The sequence below is a fragment of the Ranitomeya variabilis genome, chromosome 4 (genome assembly GCF_051348905.1).
Source record: "Ranitomeya variabilis isolate aRanVar5 chromosome 4, aRanVar5.hap1, whole genome shotgun sequence".
In the NCBI taxonomy this organism is placed as follows: Eukaryota; Metazoa; Chordata; class Amphibia; order Anura; family Dendrobatidae; genus Ranitomeya; species Ranitomeya variabilis.
Window position 1 is genome coordinate 651,584,203 of NC_135235.1, and position 21,617 is coordinate 651,605,819.

Consider the following 21,617-nt stretch of genomic DNA (forward strand, 5'->3'; position numbering starts at 1 on the left):
AAAGTGAGGATGAAAGGAAGGAATACATTTCCAGGCAGCTACACCTTCATAAGAGCCAATCTAATTCCATCCTTAAATTTGTAAAAAGCTCTACAAATGTAACATCTGCAAGTCTGAGCATTGCTCACTCCATAGCTCAGCATGGAAAAGCACTCAGTGAGGGAGAATTTATTAAAGATACTCTCTTAAGATGTGCACCAGTTCTGTTTCATGATATGCAGAATAAAGATGCAATTATCAATTATGCAACAGCTGGAGTGCCACAGGTTCGCCATCGCAAGAATTCCCCCTCCCCCTCTCTTATCTTAGTTCACGGCACCCCACACAAGTTAAATAATAGCAAGACCAACAAAAGAAACCAACTGACAGATGAACAAAGAAGTCACAAAGCAGGTAAGTTAAATAATTATAATTATACATATTTGTTATTTAAACTATACATGTCGCAAAATTATGGTTTTTTATCAAGGTGACACACCACCCAAGTTATGCTCGGTTTTTTGGCGAATTTTGACACACCAAGCTCAAAAGGTTGCCCATCACTGCCCTAGGAACTTCCATAATACATTGCAAACTAAGCTAGAATGTATACATTAAACCGCCAGCAGATGGTGCTGTTACCTTACAATACAAAAATATAGGAAGGATTAATATACACAGAAAATACAATGTCTGTGATAACTGAGAAAAAAAATGACTACACATTTTAGACAGCAATTATACTGCTGGACAGAACAATTAAGTTGATGGAAAGTGTCTCTCTTACCCCAAAAGTGCTGTGGCTGTGGGTATAAGGAGTCAGAAAAGAGAGAGGTGTCATCAACAGAATCAAAGTCCGCAATCAAAAAGATTCGCTGTTAAGGTGACAAAGGAAGAGGAGAGTGCAGAACACTTCTGTAAACTGATGGTGTCAGTGACAGAGGTGACATCATCCATCTGTGACTCTAAGGTCAGGATCACACATGTGAGAAATATAGCCAAGTCTTGCATGTTAATACCCCGCATTGCCACCGTCACTCAAGAGCGGAGCGCGCGGCTATGTATTGCTATGCGGCCGCACGCTCCGCTCCTGAGTGACGGCAGCAACGCCGAGTATTAACATGCGAGACTCGGATGTATTTCTCGCATGTGTGATCCCAGCCTAATAGCGATTATTATTATAATTTAGCAGCCTTTGACTCGAACTTGAGCCATGGCAACTTGATGGATGAATGCTCTATAGGAAAATTGAACTTGTGCAAGTCTAGATACATGTTGTTGGGGTGGTCTGCAAGTCAGACCTTCAGGGATATTGGATGGTTGCCAGATATGAGGATGTTCAAGCAATGATGGGACAGAGATTATCTGTTTCAGACGCCATAAAGTTTACTGGTTACATGCAGTTATACTGTATACCCTTTGAGTAGGCATATATATTATGTTTATGCGCGAATCAGCTGTTTATTACATATGAGATCATTCTTAATTCATCAGGTGATCCTTACATAAGAAGTGAACTGTGGACAAACATGTTGTGTTGGAAGGACCCAAAGTTACATCTTGATTAGCCTCTCCCTTGTCAGCAGTTACAGGTCAGAATGACTTAGTAAAGCTTGGACCTGTCTGGGCACATTCTGCTAGACTAACAAGTATATATGTGTGAATTATAAGGATATATCACGGTGGTCCGATTTCCCCATCAGTCCCCCCTTTTGAGAAAAGATATGATTCTTCCCCTAACCCACAGGTACTCCAAAGGCCTAGCGCCAGTGTTGGACTTTCTTCTCAATTCTTCTGCAGAATCCCCCATAAGAGGGTGGAGCAACCCCCAAACGCAGGGCAGCGGGGTACTCGGTACCGGGTCCCTCGGTCTCGGTTCTGGGGATGTCACGGTGGCCCGACCCGGTCCGTGGCCCTGCTAAGGGGCGCCCAATTAAAGGTGATGAAAGTCTGTCAAGTGTTCGTGACGCCACCTGTGGTATTCGGTCAGGGTGACCGACGCTGCTAGGGGTCCGCTGGGGCGATGGAATGGCAGCTAGATGGTGTAACTTCCCACAGGTGAAGTATGTCCCCAGGGCTGATGAGTAGATGGTAATGGTGTAGGTCGCAGTAAATGACGAGGACACAGGGTTGCAGTCTCTTTACCTCTTTACTGAAGGCTTCGGCATCCGCAATCCAGAGCACTGTTAACAGGGCTGGCTGAGACCGGCCAGTCCAAAGGCACATCCAGAGTTCCCGTTGCAGGTGGAAATCAGTAGCCTTCCTACTAGCGCCTGGGTGTTGTAGTACCTCCCTGCTGAGCACCACGGGATAGTCCTCACAACTGTCGTGTATGTTTCTGTTCTTTCCGTCCCCCAGATGGTTTGGATAGGACGCACCCGTATGACGGGGCAGGCCTGGAGTTATTTTATAGGGACCCTAGAGACACCCCTCTCCCACAATTGCCTCCGATGTCTTCATTAGGTGTAAAGGTGAGACAGCCAACCTAGAGTTAACTGCCCTGCCGTAGTTCAAAGTAATGCGTAGAGTCTATTACTTCGGCGTTCTGGCCGCCGGCTACGCGCCTCAGAAGGATGTTGCCGATCTTGGGGCACGACTCCTCCTGGTTCTATCTCCTTTGTGCTGTGATCTCGTTTCTCACTTCTCCACAATATACTTCGCTTCGTGTCTTTTCTTAAGATGCCGCAGCAATGAGGTGCAGGCACGGCTCCGTAACGATCTGTCCTGTGCTAGGCCACTGTCAGGATCCCACCTCTGGCAGGGACCCCCCTGAATCTTCCCAAGCAACCTCTTCTCTCACTAGATGTTGCCTCGGCAAAACCCAGTCAGCTTCTCTCTAACTTCCTATCCGACTCCCAGTTTTACCAGAGTGTGAGGAGTGGCCTAATACATAGAACCTTTTGCTCCCCCTGGTGGCCGGAGTGTGAAGTGTAGTGTGTGACTGTGATACCTGGTCAGGTGAACTCTTTTAGTGCCATCAGACGTACCATCACTCCCCTTAGTGGCGGAGCGACAGTACTGCAACGACCAGGACTCTGGGGCGCTGCAAGGGCAGGTAATTTCCTATTCTCAATTATAACGTTTCATATATTCATCATTGTGGGGTGTTAAATTTTATGTGTGATTTTAGTGATGGCGCCTCTATTTGTCTGTAGAGGTGTCTGCTAGGTTTGTCAGTGCATCCCTAATATACATTATAAATCTCTGTTGATTATAGTAAAGGTAATTTATCCAGTCCACTTGTTTCACAACATCAAGTCTAAGCGGGGCTGCTTTATTATAAGTGTCGCTTTGGCTTGTCTGAGTCGTCTGTATTCTCTGGAGTAGAGTCATCAGCATCATCAGGAGCAGGACAATCGCTCTTCTGTTCCAGGATCTTGCAGTGGCTTGCATGGATCCAGGTGGGCTTTCCCTCAAGCTTTACTGATGTGGCTGTAGTGAGGAGGACTTGGAAGGGTCTGTCAAACCTCGGCTCCAGTGGCTTCCATGTGTGTCTCTTGACCACCACCCAATCTCTGGGCTGGAGAGAATGGGTTCCCTCTCGGCTCTCTGGGTCTGGAATAGAATCAAACACTTGTTTATGCACGAATGAGCCTCTTTTGAGGGCCCTGGACATAGCTGGTGAGGCTGTCACACTGAAGCTGCAGTGTCTATGGGAAGTACAGGCCTAGTCTTGGTGCTGACCCGAACAAAACCTCAAAAGGGGACACCTTTGTCTTTCTGTTAGGTGTGTACCTGATGGAGAACAGAGCTAGAGGCAAACACTCTGTCCAAGGTTTCCCCAATTCCTCACTCGCTTTCTGGATCTTTAGCTTAAGTGTACCATTTAGCCGTTCTACCTTGCCGCTAGCTTGTGGTCTGTAGGGGGTATGAAATGCCTGTGTGACCCCTAACATTTGCATAACATTTTGCATTACCTCTCCAGTGAAGTGGGTACCTCTGTCAGATTCTATGGTTTCAGGCAGTCCGAATCTACAGAAGACTTCTGACATCAGTTTCTTTGCAGTGGCTCGTGCAGTAGCTTTTGGCATCGGGAAAGCTTCCGGCCACCCTGAGAAGAGGTCGACACACACAAGACAATATTCATATGTTCCTACCTTGGGAAGTTGTATGAAATCAATCTGCAGTCGTAGAAGCGGGTAGAGGGGCTTAGGTGTGTGTTTTTGTGGTACTTTCACTACACTATCTGGATTGTGTTGTGCACATGTGAGACATGCCTGTGTAAACCTAGTAGCAACCATTGTGAAACTAGGTGCGACCCATTGTTCATCCACCAGAGCACACATGGCGTTCTTAGACAGGTGTGTTGGACCATGGGCCGCTTGGGCCATTGCAGGATACTGAGATCTTGGCAGACACACCCGCTGTCCCACCTTCCACAAACCTTCATGCTCCCAAGCTCCAGCTTTCGAGCAAACTTTTTTCTCTTCCCTGGTGGCTTGCCGAGTCAGAGCCTGTAAGATACTTAAGTCCAACTGGTTATACTCAGTGCTTACCATAATCAGTGGGGGGACCTCAGGGGTTTCGTGTTGCCGTGGCTTCCTTGCTGCTTCCTTGGCTGCTCGGTCCGCTTTGTCATTGCCTCGTGCTTCGTCGGTCGCGAGCCTGGTGTGTGCCTTTACCTTAACTATGGCAACCTCTTTTGGAAGTAGTAGTGTGTCCATTAGCTGCTTGATGAGGTGCACATGCTTAATATGAGTACCTGTTGATGTAAGAAAGTCTCTTGCCCTCGATATGGGGCCGTAGTCATGTGTGACTCCAAAACTGTACCTGGAGTCTGTGTAAATGGTGTACTGTTTACCTTCAACCCCTTTAAGCGCTTCAATGAGTGCCATCAGCTCCGCCTCCTGTGCCTCCTGTGATATATGAGGAGGGAGTGGTTCTGCTTTTACTACCTCATGCTGTGTGACCACTGCATACCCAGTGTAGAACCGGCCGTCAAGGTGCTTCTCACAAAATTAGAATATCATCAAAAAGTTAATTTATTTCAATTTTTCAATACAAAAAGTGAAACTCATATATTATATACAGTCATTACAGACAGAGTGATCTATTTCAAGTGTTTATTTCTGTTAATGTTGATGATTATGGCTTACAGCCAATGAAAACCCAAAAGTCATTATCTCAGAAAATTAGAATACTTTATAACTCTTGAAAAAATGATTTTAACATCTGAAATGTTGGTCTACTGAAATGTATGTTCAGTAAATGCTCTCAATACTTGGTCGGGGCTACTTTTGTATCAATTACTGCATCAATGCGGCGTGGCATGGAGGCGATCAGCCTGTGGCACTGCAGAGGTGTTATGGAAGCCCAGATTGCTATGATAGCAGCCTTCAGCTAGTCTGCATTGTGGGGTCTGGTGTCTCTCATCTTCTTCTTGACAATACCCCATAGATTCTCTATGGGGTTATGGTCAGGCGAGTTTGCTGGCCAATCAAGCACGGTGATACTGATGTTTTTAAACCAGGTATTGGTACTTTTGGCAGGGTGGACAGGTGCCAAGTCCTACTGGAGAATGGAATTTCCATCTCCAAAAAGCTTGTCAGCAGAAGGAAGCATAAAGTGCTCAAAAATATCCTAGTAGACGGCTGTGCCTACTTTGGTCTTGATAAAACACAGTGGACTTGTGCCAGCAGATGACATGGCTCCCCAAACCATCACTGATTGTGGAAACTTTACAGTAGACCTCAAACATCTTGGATTGTGTACCTCTCCACTTTTCTTCCAGACACTGGGACCTTGATTTCCAAATGAAATGCAAGATTTACTTTAATCTGAAAGCAACACCTTGGACCACTGAGCAACAGTTCAGTTCTTTTTCTCCTTGGCCCAGGCAAGACGCTTCTGGTGTTGTCAATTGGTCATGAGTGGCTTGACACAAGTAATGCGACGCTTGCAGCCCATGTCCTGGATATATCTGTGTATGGTGGCTCTTGAAGCAATGACTCCAGCAGCAGTCCACTCCTTGTGAATCTCCCCCAATTTTTTTAATGGCCTTTTCTTAACAATCTTTTCAAGACTGCGGTTATCCCGGTTACTTGTGCACCTTTTTCTACCACACTTTCTAATTCCACTCAACTTTCTATTAATATGCTTGGATACAGCACTCAGTGACCAGCAAGCTTCTTTAGCAATGAACTTTTGTGGCTTACCCTCCTTGTGGAGTGTGTCAATGACTGCCTTCTGGACATCTGTCAATGATTGTGCAGCCTACTAAAACAGACTAAGGGGCATTTTTAAATGCGTAGGAAGTCTTTGCAGGTGTTTTTCTTCATTATGCTAATTTTCTGAGATGACTTTTGGGTTTTCATTGGCTTTAAGTCATGATCATCAACATTAACAGAAATAACCACTTGAAATAGATCACTCTATTTGTAATGACTCTATATAATATATGAGCTTCACTTTCTGTATTGAAGAACTGAAATAAAAAAAAATGTTGATGATAGTCTAATTTTGTGAGAAGCACCTGTAGGTCCACCAGGGTATTCACCGTTATCTTGATAGTATCAAGCCATTGGGTGTCTGCTCTTCCACTTCATCCTGAAAATAACTTCTGCATATAAATTGAGAAATGGTGACAGAAAGCTGCCTTGTCTGAAGCCCTGCTGTATTTTGAACCATGCCATGTCACCATATTTCGTTTGGATTGGTGCTTCTTGGTCAATGTAAAAGTTCCTAATGAGGCTGATCAGATAGTTCGGCACACTCATATCTTTCATGGTATTCCAACGTTTCTGGTGATCAACACCATTGAAGGCTTTGCTGTAGTCGATGAAGCAAAAATAGATCTTTGTTGTATTCTTTGGCCATTTCTATTATCCATCTAATGTTAGCAAACATCTCTTGCTCCTCAGCCTTTTCTGAAACCTGTTCCTCTGATAACTGTAAAAGTAAGGCTTTAACCATCATGGTAGGATCTTCAATAGTAGTTTGCTGGCATGAGATAGTTTCCACCATTGGTAGCATCTCCCTTAGTCAGAATAGGAATAAGCACTGATCTTGCCCAGTCCTTGGATAATTTACCAGTTGTCCATAGCTGTTGACACAGACTTCAGATGACATCAACGGCTGCTTCATAAGATTTTATTAGCTCTATTGGAATATTGTCACATCCAAGTGCTTTGTTGTTTCACAGAAACTTTATTGCAGCAACGACTTCGTATTTCAGCATGTTTGGCTTCCTATCATTTCCAGACTCAGCTTTTTCCTGTATAATTTAATTGTTCTTGTAGAGGTGCTCTGTGTACTCATTCCATGATTTGTTTTGGTTCAGTTGTTTGTTCTCATTGGCTTCTTTCAACATGATCACTTTTGGTTGAAATTTTCGTGATATCTCTTTGATCTTTTGGTATGACTTCCTGGTCTTACCCATCAGATGTTCACTTTCTATCTCTGTACATATCTTTTGATTACAAAGTTTTTTGTCTGCTCGAATGGTTCTCTTTAGTTTTTTACTGATGAACAGTCATAGCGCAGAGAGCTGGAAGATGCCGACGCTGAGGAGTCCGGAGCAGAGCAGCGGCCAGCAAGGAGAGCTATTTCATTTTTTTTAATGTTTGGAGCATCTTATGGGGCCAATTATATATGGAGCATTACTGTATATGGGGCACATTATATATGGAGCATCTTATGGGGCCAATTATATGTGAAGCATTCTATGGGGCCCATTCTGTATGGAGCAATATGTGGGGCCCTTAATATACTGTATGGAGCATTATCTGGGGCTCATTATTCAGTATAGAGCATTATATGGGGCTCATTATTCTGTATGGAGCACTATGTGGTGCCCATAATACTGTATGGATGACTATACTGTCTTGTTTCTGAGCTATTGATATCACTCATGTAATGTAAGAAGTGAAAACTTTGGCATTGTACTATATCTATATTTCTTTACCGCATCTGTGCCTCATTAATTGTGGTGTGTGTTACAGGGGCCCACGAAAACCTGGAGCCGGCTCTCGCTCCGTACACCTCGTACACACCTGGCTCCGCTCCGTACACCTCGTACACACACGACTCCGCTCCGTACACCTCTTACACACGGCTCTGCTCCGTACACCTCGTACACACAAGGCTCCGCTACATCCACCCTGTAAACCCCTCCTGACCCCACACATAAACTTCCCCTCATCCAGCACCATGACAACCAGCACAGCAGAGTCCTGCATACACTGAGGCCCCTGATCATGTGACCCCTGACTCCTCCCCTCCTGTGACCTCATCCCAGGTCCTGTGCGCACAGAACAGCCATATATGTGGTGTGCGGCTCTGCAGGTGGAGGTAGGTGCTGGAGATTCCCCATTACTGGGCAGGGGCAGGGGGCAGTAACCCCTCCATTCCCAGAGATAGTGCCCCCTTATACGAGTGCCGGCAGCTCCACAATGGCCCCTGTTCCCCATTACTTCCTCTTTATTTCCTGCTCTCACAGGAAGTTTCCGCCTTCCCTGCTGTGGGGCAGAGACTCTGACTGGCGGCTTCTTCTGTCCTGAGTGGAGGCTTTTTCCCTGCACTTAGTGACTGTGCTATAAAGTAAGTATGTGTGTAAGGTGTGTATATTTATTGTGTATGAGTATGGACGTGTATAATTCTGTTCATACTCCTGTATAGCCTGCGTATAGATATTAATGTGAGAGTGGTGGAATCTCATTTAGTAAGAGAGGCTATGGATGGTGGGGGAGGGGAGCAGTCAGTTATCGGTGACTAGAAGCCCTCATTCCCACACCATCGATGTCAACTCTTCAAGAATGAAAGCCCACCACCCTTAAACTCACTGACAGTTTTTTGGGGTGGAGCAAAGCCCTCAATCACTTCTGCTGTTATTGGTGATGAAAAAATAGAACTTTTCTATATGTGAAGCCATAATTGATTTAGGCCCCCCTCGCCTACGACCACTGTCCACCTACAAGCAACTGTCATCCCCCAACCAGCAACTGCGAGCATATATTCACATGCAGAATATTTGCTACAGATTTTTTCACCGTGTATCTGCTTGTGCTTCCTGCAGCTCTGCTTATGAATGGTACCGGGCTGAAATCGGCACATCTAAATGATGACCTGCTAGATGGGTAAGGCACTGTCCGAGGATAGGATCGTTATAGATGTGATCTTGCTGATTGATGGGTTTCCCACAGTTAGAACCTGTACTGATTAGCACACTGGGGAATTTTTTTCCCATTACAAAATGGAGCATCTGGTTGGATGATTGAAAGCTGCTCCATGCACACTCTATGGGGCTGCCGGAAAAAAAGACAAGCGCAGTGCTTGGCAGTCCCGTATGGAATAAGTGCCTCACAAGTGGAGTACGTGTACTGTGCTCCATTCAAACAGGGTCCACAGTACAACAAGTGGATAAGTGATAACTTTGTTTAACCGGGCAACACTTTAAAGGGAACCTGTCACCGGGTTTTTCTCATGTGAGGTAAGGACAGTATCTGTATGCCCCCAATCTGGCCTACAAGACAAGAAAATGACCTTTTATTATGCTCACCTACATGGCGGTCTGGTCCAAATGGGCATCTCTGGTCTTGGTACAACACCTCCTCTCTATTTGCAATAGCCGTCCTACGACATCGCTTCATGTGGATGATGCGTCCTACATTATCAACAGAGTGTCCACCATCTCGCTACAGGACAGGTGTACTTTGCTCTGGCGGAGCGCTGGCGCTCTTTGGCCTTTTCCTGTGCATGCGCACAGCAGTACTTTGCTCTGCCCTTGACAGGGCAGACAGAAGTACGCCTGCACATTAGTGCGATGCCAGACACTGCACAGATAACATAGCACGCATCATCCACACGAAGCAGTGCAGGAGGACCGCAATCGCAAGAAGAAGGGAAGCGCCGGATCAAGACCAGCAATGCCCAATGGACCCTTCCGCTCCGTAGTTGAGTATAATAAAAGGTGTTTTTCTTTTCTTGGAGGCCAGATTGGTGGTATATATAAAACATATTAGAATGCTGTTTATGAGTATGAGAGCTTACCTCTTAAGGGTAAAACCTTGTGACAGGTTCCCTTTAAGCAGTATTTGTAAAGAAAAGTGAGCCAAAATTACTTCAGAGCGCATTGGGAGACTGGTAAAGAAAACCATTACTCCAAGTTAGTGCTGCGAAAGGTGATTCTACACGCTATTGAGTCATGAGGTGTACTTAATTTATCACAGATTGCTTTTACTTTTTGTTATTAAAATAATGACCTGGCGTAGTTTCATTCATTGTTGTTCATTTGAAGTTGTCATTTTCTTTTACTGGGGACGCCATATCGCTATTCTAGGGTTAGAAAGGGAAACTATAGGGCTAGTGTAGCCCCCATTTTCCTTTCAGTGTACCAACATTGTTTTTTTCATTACCCTGATTTATTGACTATTTTGGCTTTATTTTAGTGCTCTGTTTTTAATATATTTATTAATAAACTTACTGTTTTGATGTTTTTTTTTGTTTTTCTGCTTGTTTGTTTATAAGGGCCCCTTATTCATATCTTGTTGTTTATTTTGTAGTTAATTAATTTTAAGATGTTATAAGGAAGATATTTTTATCATTCCTCAATTAGTGGAACCATAGAACTCAAAGAGTGTGTACTTGATTTTTCTCATACCTTGAGTGTACTGTAAGTGGCTCACACAAATACTGGATCCCCCATCATCTCTCCACTAGAAATCCCAATAATACACAATCTATAAGTATCAATAGTGCACATGACCCCCTATAGGATATATTTCCTATACTGATCATGTTCATGTGAAGGTGTAACATGCGCAATCCTTAAATATTGAGACGCTTCTCTATATCTCCTCATATGTTTCTTATTATTATCTCCGGTAATTGTATTATTACATAGGATTATTTATGATGGGTTCATCTTCTTGCCATTTAGGTTCCTACAATATTGGATCCTCTTAGTGGAGATCTTCTATCTAAGAGAATTTTCCTGATTGACCCATCAAGGATGGATAGAGACAGGGACAAGATGGCGGAGAGGATTTTACACCTCACCCTAGAGATCCTCTTCCGGCTTACTGGAGAGGTGAGAGATTCTGATGACGTCACATTACATCATTCTTATCTATGAGAATAAGAGATGGACAGAACTGGAGAGGTGAGGACTCTGGAAATGTCTGTAGTGAGGTTTATTAATGTGTCTCTTAATAACTAGGATTACTTGGTAGTGAAAACCTCTAGTGAGCGCTGTCAGGACCCTGTGTTTGAGGGATGGGGAAGACTCCAGGGCCCAGTCACGGGATCTCCACCTCACACCCTGATACATGCGGACATCAGTGACCAGAAGATTCTAGATCTCGCCTACAAAATTATTGAGCTGCTGACTGGAGAGGTGACACTGCTGGGAATGCTGGGACTTTATATAGTAACTTTATGAAGGTATCGGGGGGATTACTGTACCATTGTGTGTGTCAGGTTCCTATAAGGTGTCAGGATGTCACCATTTATTTCTCCATGGAGGAGTGGGAATATTTAGAAGGACACAAAGAACTGTACGAGGACGTCATAATGGAGGTTCCCCAGCCCCTCACATCACCAGGTAATAGACAGGACTAAATTCATACGATGTATAATTATCTGTATGTAAACAATGAAATCAGTCCCTGTATGTGTTTCCTCCAGTGCTATACAGTAAGAGGACAACACCAGAGAGATGTCCCCGTCCTCTTCTTACACAGGATTGTAAACAAGAAAATCTCAGTGTTCCTCAGGATCATCAGGTAGATGGAGAGAAGGTGTCATGAGATCTCCCCTACGATGTGTAGACGGCTTTGACGGTCTTGTGTTCAGTCTTGTTTTATCCACCAGTATTATATGTTTTATACTTGTGCATTGAGAATGGTGGAGATGGCAGGATTAGAGATGATCATAGATTTGACTTCCCCATCTGTATGTAAATTTTACAATATTTGTTTTAGGGTGAAGATCTGACCCATATTAATACTACAGAGACATATCTGTGGGATGATGAGCAGAGTAAAGAGAAGATTCCTACAGATAACAGAGCAGGTGAGTAGTAACCTCTAGATGCAGAGAAACCACAGAACCTTCACATTTACTAGCTGAATATATATCTACTAGATGGTGGCCCGATTCTAACGCATCGGGTATTCTAAAATATGTATGTATGTATGTATATATATATATATATATATAGCAGCCACATAGCATATAGCAGAGGCCATGTAACACAGACAGCCACGTAGTATATAGCACAGCCATGTAGTATATAGGAGCCACGTAGTATATAACACAGCCCACGTAGTATATAACACAGCCCACGCAGTATATAACACTGCGCAAGTAGTATATAACACTGTCCACGTAGTATATAACACTGCCCACGTAGTACATACAGTGGGGCAAAAAAGTATTTAGTCAGTCAGCAATAGTGCAGGTTCCACCACTTAAAAAGATGAGAGGCGTCTGTAATTTACATCATAGGTAGACCTCAACTATGGGAGACAAACTGGGAAAAAAAATCCAGAAAATCACATTGTCTGTTTTTTGAACATTTTATTTGCATATTATGGTGGAAAATAAGTATTTGGTCAGAAACAAAATTTCATCTCAATACTTTGTAATATATCCTTTGTTGGCAATGACAGAGGTCAAACGTTTTCTGCAAGTCTTCACAAGGTGCCACACACTGTTGTTGGTATGTTGGCCCATTCCTCCATGCAGATCTCCTCTAGAGCAGTGATGTTTTTGGTTTTTCGCTTGGCAACACGGACTTTCAACTCCCTCCAAAGGTTTTCTATAGGGTTGAGATCTGGAGACTGGCTAGGCCACTCCAGGACCTTGAAATGCTTCTTACGAAGCCACTCCTTCGTTGCCCTGGCGGTGTGCTTTGGATCATTGTCATGTTGAAAGACCCAGCCACGTTTCATCTTCAATGCCCTTGCTGATGGAAGGAGGTTTGCACTCAAAATCTCACGATACATGGCCCCATTCATTCTTTCATGTACCCGGATCAGTCGTCCTGGCCCCTTTGCAGAGAAACAGCCCCAAAGCATGATGTTTCCACCACCATGCTTTACAGTAGGTATGGTGTTTGATGGATGCAACTCAGTATTCTTTTTCCTCCAAACACGACAAGTTGTGTTTCTACCAAACAGTTCCAGTTTGGTTTCATCAGACCATAGGACATTCTCCCAAAACTCCTCTGGATCATCCAAATGCTCTCTAGCAAACTTCAGACAGGCCCGGACATGTACTGGCTTAAGCAGTGGGACACGTCTGGCACTGCAGGATCTGAGTCCATGGTGGCGTAGTGTGTTACTTATGGTAGGCCTTATTACATTGGTCCCAGCTCTCTGCAGTTCATTCACTAGGTCCCCCCGCATGGTTCTGGGATTTTTGCTCACCGTTCTTGTGATCATTCTGACCCCACGGGGTGGGATTTTGCGTGGAGCCCCAGATCGAGGGAGATTATCAGTGGTCTTGTATGTCTTCCATTTTCTAATTATTGCTCCCACTGTTGATTTCTTCACTCCAAGCTGGTTGGCTATTGCAGATTCAGTCTTCCCAGCCTGGTGCAGGGCTACAATTTTGTTTCTGGTGTCCTTTGACAGCTCTTTGGTCTTCACCATAGTGGAGTTTGGAGTCAGACTGTTTGAGGGTGTGCACAGGAGTCTTTTTATACTGATAACAAGTTTAAACAGGTGCCATTACTACAGGTAATGAGTGGAGGAAAGAGGAGACTCTTAAAGAAGAAGTTACAGGTCTGTGAGAGCCAGAAATCTTGATTGTTTGTTTCTGACCAAATACTTATTTTCCACCATAAAATGCAAATAAAATGATAAAAAAACAGACAATGTGATTTTCTGGATTTTTGTTTCTCAGTTTGTCTCCCATAGTTGAGGTCTACCTATGATGTAAATTACAGACGCCTCTCATCTTTTTAAGTGGTGGAACTTGCACTATTGCTGACTGACTAAATACTTTTTTGCCCCACTGTAACACTGCCTACGTAGTATATAACACAGCCCACGTAGTATATAACACTGCGCACGTAGTATATAACACTGCGCACGTAGTATATAACACTGCCACGTAGTATATAACACTGCCCACGTAGTATATAACACAGCCCACGTAGTATATAACACTGCCTACGTAGTATATAACACTGCCACGTAGTATATAACACTGCCACGTAGTATATAACACTGCCACGTAGTATGTAACACTGCCACGTAGTATATAACACTGCCACGTAGTATATAACACTGCCACGTAGTATATAACACTGCCCACGTAGTATATAACACTGCCCACGTAGTATATAACACAGCCCACGTAGTATATAACACAGCCCACGTAGTATATAACACAGCCCACGTAGTATACAACACAGTCCACGTAGTATACAACACAGCCCACGTAGTATATAACACAGCCTACGTAGTATATAGCACAGCCCACGTAGTATATAGCACAGCCCACGTAGTATATAGCACAGCCCACGTAGTATATAGCACAGCCCACGTAGTATATAGCACAGCCCACGTAGTATATAGCACAGCCACGTAGTATATAACACTGCCACGTAGTATATAACACAGCCCTCGTAGTATATAACACTGCCCATGTAGTATATAACACTGCCACGTAGTATATAACACAGCCCTCGACTCGTCCGGTCGTGTGGGGGTCTGCAGCGCCATCACCGCACAGTTAGCAGACAGCCTCTTGTCCTGGCGGTGTCACAGAGCACGAATGGAAACCAGAAGTCGCGCTCTGATGACATGGCCTGGACTTTTCACCGGGAGCACTTCCGGGGGGCAGGTACCGCAGGTGCGCTCCGGCCAGCAGATCCCCTACAGTACAGTACTGAAGGGTAGATTGCCGGCCAGGCAGGGACACCAGTGTAATCATGGATACACAGCAGCCCTCTCCACAGCGGCAGCAACAGCAGATACTGCAGCCACAGCAGCAGCATTTGGAGCCTGAGCAGCCGCAACAACCTCAGCGTCAGATTCAACCACACCAGGATAGGAGCATTGGGTGCTCCAGTGGGTCACGCAGGTCCAAAGATTCCAGGACAAGTTGGCACAGCTCTATTAGGATGGAGGATTCCGCGTTCTCTAAAGGAGACCTTTTGGACGACATTCTGCTTCCTGTTCCAGTACCCTTCAATTTCCTCTGAGTGGTGAATGAGCTACAAGAATGTCATTTTAATAATGCAAAACTCTCTCTCTTCCTTTCTGCTTCTCTTTCCTGTTGCTTTTCTGGTAGGATCCCTCTAGAAAATGCACAGGGAAATGAAAGCACAGAGCCTATTCTCTGTGCGGTCAGAGTCTAGCTAGTACATGGCCCAAAAAGCTGTGCCAAGCACGTATCAATGACACAGTGGCAAATGAGACCCCAGATTTCCAGTTCACCAATCCTGACAGCAACATGGGGGGTTGTCCTTCTTATCTTCACTGGGACAGGAAACGAGAGGTTAAAAGTACCCTCCCATCTCCACCTCTCAGTGCTTTTTCCTGTCTCAGTGAGGATAGGAACAATGAGAGGAAGCTCCTATCCCTGGCTGTACCACGCAGATCAGTGTGGATCGGGGGGCCCAGCCTTTCCCTTCCTGCTGTCAAGTAATCTGCGTCCGACACCCTCCAATGGGGGGTCCCTCAGCCTACCTCAGCCTACCTCGGTGAGCACTGCTCCTGAGTTGTGAGACGCTTCCTCCTGCCTGGAGGCTCTAAGCTCCGGCGTCTGCCTCCGGCACGCTGAAGCACTGCGGGTGCACTTCTGGCGACGTAATCTCTGCAAGCCAGGTAGAGCACTTCCGGGTTGCGGGCAGCGTGCGGTCCACGATGGAATGCAGGAAGGAGGATCCAGCAAGGACATCAGCAGAAGAAATCCGAGATTGGTATCGTATCAATAGGGCACTGAAACGTGTGTAGGCTGCCCTACTGTATGCTTAGGATATTCACCAAGCTTGTGGATGGAATATTCTGCTAAGACTGACATTGGCTTGGAATAGAGCCATGGGCATGTAAGTAAGCTTGTAAAAAGACACCCACGCTAAGCCCTTGCCCCACACATAGAAACACATGGCATCTACTCTGTGTATTCTATGGGGAAACACCTTTCTCGGCAACTCCTAAGAAGGATAGCAAAAAGTCAATGAAGGGTAGAAGATGTGCTATCTGTAACATCAAACCACCAGATACCTGGCAGAAGCACCTTTGTGAACCCTGCACTACAAAGATTATCAGAGAGGTCCATAATCAGAGAGGAGGTCCAGGCCTCAATTTCTGGAATGGTATACAGACATACCTCACAGCTCGAATCCCAGGGTGGTTCCCGTAAAAGACCAAGGGAAATAGAAGTGTCCTCTGAAGAAGAGATGATGTCAGATGAATCTGACCAGGAAGACGGGGAAGAATTTTCTGACACACCAGAGGGAGGGAATATATATCACTTTTCCTCCGAGTACACAGATGAACTCCTCCGTGCGGTACGAAATACCATGCAGGTGGAGAAAACCCCCAAACCCCTCTCTGTACAGGACGAGATGTTTGGGAGGTAACGATCCCAAAGAAACACAGTATTCCCGGTCAACAGCCACATCTGGTCAATGATCATGTAGGAATGGGAAGACGCGGAGAAAAGACTGGTTATTCCTAGAGACTTCAAACTTCGCCTACCCTTTGATCAGGAAGACATCAAATCCTGGGAAGACATCCCCAAGATCAACGTTCCGGTAGCCAAGGTGGCAAAGAGAACCTCAATTCCGTTTGAAGACTCCTCCAGCCTGAAAGAACCCATGGACCGGAAGGCGGTCTGCCTCCTAAAGAGAACCTTGGAAACCTCGGCAGCCATAATCTGGGCTAACATCGCAGCAACCTCGATGGCTCGATCTATGCATTTATGGGTCGACGACTTGGAGGAACACTTGAGGTCTAAGACCCCCAGGGACACTATCCTAAAATCCCTTTCCCTCCTGAAACTGGCGACCGGATTCATGGCTGACGCCTCAGTAGAATCTGCATGATTCGCAGCCAGGAATGGGTCTTTAACCAATGCCGCCCGGAGGGCTTTCTGGCTAAAGACTTGGTCTGGGGACACACAGTCCAAAAACAAGCTCTGTTCCATTTTCTTCTTGGGTAATAAAGTGTTTGGGCCTGTTCTGGATGATATTCTAGAAAAGGCATCAGACAAAACGAAAGAGTTCCCAAGGAGAAACCAAAGAAATAACAGCCCTTTCGTAGGCTCCAACCTAGCCAGAAGTCATGCTATAAGGGAAAGGGCAAAATGGGCAGATGGAGCTACCCCGAGGGAGGTAGGGGTAAGAACTCCATTTTTGGTTCAGCGTCAGGCTCAAGCTGAAAGTGATGTCATGAGAGTGGGAGGACGGCTAGGGCGGTTCCTGGGATCTCAGAAAATCAGTGGATTTTGGGGATAGTCTCCCATGGTTACAAAATAGAGTTCACCCAACTACCCCCAGAAAGGTTCATAATAACAAACTCCCGCCTTCAGCCAGCCACTTCCCCCATGTGGACAGTCATCCAGGATCTACTAAAAATCGAAGAGGTGGTCCCGGTCCCCGAGCAGGAAAAATGCAAGGGCCAGTACTCCAGCCTCTTCTCGATAAAGAAACCCTCATGAGAGAGCAGGACAATAATAAATTTAAAGCCTCTAAACCAATGGATAAAATACAGGAAATTCAAGATGCAATCCATCAGATCTATGATTCCTCTTATAGACAGGAATGCGGTGATGTGTATCCTAGACTTAAAAAAAAAAAAGTACTATCATCTTCCCGTCCATGCCTCATTCCAGAGATTCCTAAGGTTTGCTCTGAGAGTATAGGGGAGAGTCCGTCACTACCAGTTCCATTGTCTTCCCTTTGTCTTGGCTTTGCCACCCAGAGTATTTACCAAGCTTGTGGCAGAGTTAGTCACCTGTCTAAGGAAACGGGACATCATCATAGTCCCCTACCTAGATGACTTCCTGATCATAGCCAGCTCTGAAGAACAGCTCAGGGAGCACTACCAGACCTCGATTTCCATGCTTCAGAGGCTGGGATGGGTCATAAATTGGGGAAAGTCAGATCTTGTTCCAGAATCCAGAAAGTGATTCCTTGGGGTTCTGCTAGACTCCCAAATAAGAACATCTTTTTTACCAGAAGAGAAGCAGAGCAGAGAAAGAATCCACCAATTTACAGAAAGGCGCTGCTCCATCAGAGAAGCGATGAGAATCCAGGGACTGATGACCTCTTGTATCTCCTGTGTACGGTGGAGTCAGTTCCACTCACGAGAGCTCCAGGGCGCGGTTCTATCTGCCTGGGACAAACGTCAAATGTCGCTGGACACTGTAATGCCCCTATCTCTCCCGGTGAAGGAATTCTACGCTGGTGGACCACTCCGGAAGTTCCCTGGATTCTCGCCCCGTGTATCGTGATCACCACCGACGCAAGTCAGTTAGGCTGGGGCGGCTGTTATGATCCGGTGACCTTGGAGCCGCATGAAACTTTCTCTGGAGTCGGTGGAACCTGTACTGACCGCAAATCCTGAACTAACACCGCAACTAGAAGTAGCCGTGGGGTGTGCCCAACAAACCCTAGACACCTCGACACAGCTGGAGGACTAAATACCCCTATAGATGGAAATAGGAATGCTACCTTGCCTCAGAGCAGACCCCCAAAGGATAGGCAGCCCCCACGAATAATGACTGTGAGTAGGAGAAGAATAGACACACGCAGGTAGAAAACAGGATTTAGCAAAAGAGGCCACTCTAGCTAAATAGGAAAGGATAGGACAGATTACTAGGCGGTCAGTATTAAAACCCTTCCAAAAATATCCACAGCAGATAATACAAAAAGTTCCACAATCTAACTAAAGACATGGAATGTATATCTGCCACTCCAGAGAATCCAACAAGACTGAGAAAATACTGACACAATCTAAGCTGGACAAGAAAACGCAAGAATAGCACTGAATTGTGAAGCACACAGCATGTGTGCCACAGAAAAAGAAACCAGACACTTATCTTTGCTGCTTTGGCAGAAAGGCAGGAGAAACCAGGCAGAGGTCCAACACCTCCCAACAACAATTGACAACTGGCAAGGACTAATGAATCCTGCACACCTAAATACCCCAGTCAGAACTGCAATCAGCAGACACACCTGACCAGGACTGCAACCCAGGGACAACTGCATTACCACCTACTACCACCGGAGGGAACCCAAAAGCAGAATTCACAACAGGCGGCCATGTGGAAGAAAGATATTTCCAGGGAGAATGGAGTCCAGAGAAGGGATCCAGATCTTTGAACTTCAGGGAACTGTATGCAGTATGGAAGGTACTACTTCAGGTCCAGTCGATGGTCAGAGACAAATATATAAAAATCCTGTCCGACAACGTGACAGCAGTGGTGTTCTTAGGTCATCAAGGGGGACCAAACATCCTACCCTGCAACACCTGGCCAGGAAGATCTTCAAATGGGCAGAAAGGACGGTCCTATCCATCTTTACAGTACACTTGGAAGGATCCAGGAACAAGGTGGCAGACTTCTTGAGCAGGCAGAAGTTATCCCCCACGGAGTGGGAACTGAATGAGGGAGTGTTCAGTATGCTGTGTCAATGCTGGAGGGTGCCATGAGTGGATCTGTTTGCATCCAGAGAAAATGTGAAGGTCAGAATTTTTCTCCTTAAACCCTCTAGACGGTTCAGCATGAGTCGACGCACTATCCCAACCATGGGGAGAGGGGCTGTCCTATGTGTTTCTCCCCCTTCCTCTGGTTCCGAGAGTGCTGAGGAAAGTGCAGGAAGAAACGGCAAAGATCATCTTGGTGGTGCCCTTCTGGCCAAAGAGGAGTTGGTTCCCTGTGCTGAGAAAATTGGCGGAAGAAGACCCCATCCTCCTTCCAAAGAGAAGAGGCCTCCTCTACAAGGGCCCAGTTCTGCACCACAATCTGGACAGTCTTCAACTATCAGCATGGATCCTGAGAGGCAGGTTCTGAAGTCAAGAGGATTGTCTGACGAAGTGATATCTACCCTTCAAATAAGCAGAAAACCTGTGACCTCTGCTATACAGTATATATTCAAATTAAGGGTTTTTTTTTATATCATCCGCGCTCCTGTAGAAATTAATGTCCAGGCGTATTGGAGATAAAGATGATGGTTTATGCTCAACGCGTTTCAAAGTCACTAAGACTTCTTCCTCAGGAAGATGCTACACTACACAGTGAGGAAGAAGTCCTAGTGACTTTGAAACGCGTTGAGAATAAACCGTCATCTTTATCTCCAATACGCTTGGACATTCATTTCTACAGCAGTGCGGATGATATCCACAAAAACCTTAATTTGAATATCCTGAATCGGTCACTAGTGTGACCAGTGGATCTGCGGCAGCTTTTAAACTCTGAGGAGTTTTTTTTCATGCTATATTTATTGGAAACATCAGGTGAGTGCAATCTCATTTATATCTTGAAATCTCCATCGGATAAGAACCTATTGCGCTTTTCTTTCCTGCAGTGCCTTTGAATACAGTATATAATACGATCTGGAAGTGCTTCTGCATTTATTGCAGGGAATCATCGGTAGATACATCTTGCCTGGACATCCCCAACATTCTTGATTTCCTGCAGACAGGTTTCAATAAGGAAAGAATCCAACAAAAATAAGTCAAACCGCACCCAATACTGACATTGTCTCCATGGACATCGGGGCGCACGTCCACACCAGGGGGTCCATCCCAGTAGAAGAGTCCACGATAAAAATTAGAGAGAAGGACAGCGCCACACCAGGAAGTGACAGACAGCAATACACTTTATTCTGCCTCCTGCGGCAACGTTACGGTCCGAGGACCTTTTTCAAGCACAGTACAGTCACATTTCAACCACCATTATATATCATTAAGACCACCCCCTTAGTTAACAAACAACCAATAGGGGTGCTATGTTCAGATAGAAAAAACCAACAGTATTACAAACTCCATAGAAATACATAAAAACATTACAAAATATACAGCAATCTATATTCACCCTACCCACATATAAAAAAATCACCCCTTGATCACTCCCCTTATCACAACCCACCTCATAAATACAATACACACGCACCCGGCTTCCCAAATGTAAACAAACTCCATCATCCTATTAGGGCAATGCATCGGCGGTTGCTATGGCTCTGTAGGTGTGTGCAGGATAGGCGCAGCCCAATCAGGCAACAGCGCTGATCCCATGTGACCGCACTGTACCCAGCATGCAGCGCCCACCACCGCACAGGCCCACAGACGCCACCACCACCGCACATGTCCCAATGGAGGATCCGCCCACTGAGGGCCCAATCTGGGGCTTCTGCACACGCCGCCGTAGAAGAGATCATTGCGAGCGCTATGTTCCACAGCGCTCATCATTGCGCAAGTCCGAATACAGTCTATCAGTGCGCATGTCCTTATTCAGAAGCCTCCCATCATAGTCCAGGAATGGCACTTCAGTGCGCATGTCCGCAATGCCATAGTCTCAATTGAGCTCAGTGCACAAGTCCTAGCTCCAATTCCACAAAAGGTTCCAGTGCGCATGACATATTGCGTCCATAGGTATATAACTTTGGCTTCGTGCGCATATTCAAAAAAGTGGGACCACCGAAGGCGTTTTACTCCTCCAAAGTCAGATGATGTATAGATGCA

At 45.5% G+C, this 21,617-nt stretch overlaps 2 protein-coding genes across 5 annotated transcripts in view; one reads left to right on the forward strand and one right to left on the reverse strand.

Moving 5' to 3' along the window:
• LOC143766195 (uncharacterized) overlaps positions 1-21,617 on the reverse strand; it is a 214,136-nt gene that overhangs the window by 35,275 nt on the left and 157,244 nt on the right. The window lies entirely within an intron of this gene.
• LOC143766200 (uncharacterized) overlaps positions 8,206-21,617 on the forward strand; it is a 32,853-nt gene continuing 19,441 nt past the window's right edge. For 2 of the 4 annotated variants that reach the window (XM_077253689.1, XM_077253686.1), the window contains exons 1-8: positions 8,206-8,268; positions 8,417-8,517; positions 8,993-9,053; positions 10,856-11,005; positions 11,135-11,311; positions 11,395-11,518; positions 11,602-11,699; positions 11,898-11,988. In XM_077253689.1, the coding sequence (XP_077109804.1) occupies positions 10,928-11,005; positions 11,135-11,311; positions 11,395-11,518; positions 11,602-11,699; positions 11,898-11,988 (568 nt within the window). In that variant the 5' untranslated portion in view covers positions 8,206-8,268; positions 8,417-8,517; positions 8,993-9,053; positions 10,856-10,927. Of the gene's footprint in view, positions 8,269-8,345; positions 8,518-8,992; positions 9,054-10,855; positions 11,006-11,134; positions 11,312-11,394; positions 11,519-11,601; positions 11,700-11,897; positions 11,989-21,617 lie in introns of those variants that run through there. The other 2 variants (XM_077253688.1, XM_077253687.1) reach the window with 2 other exon arrangements.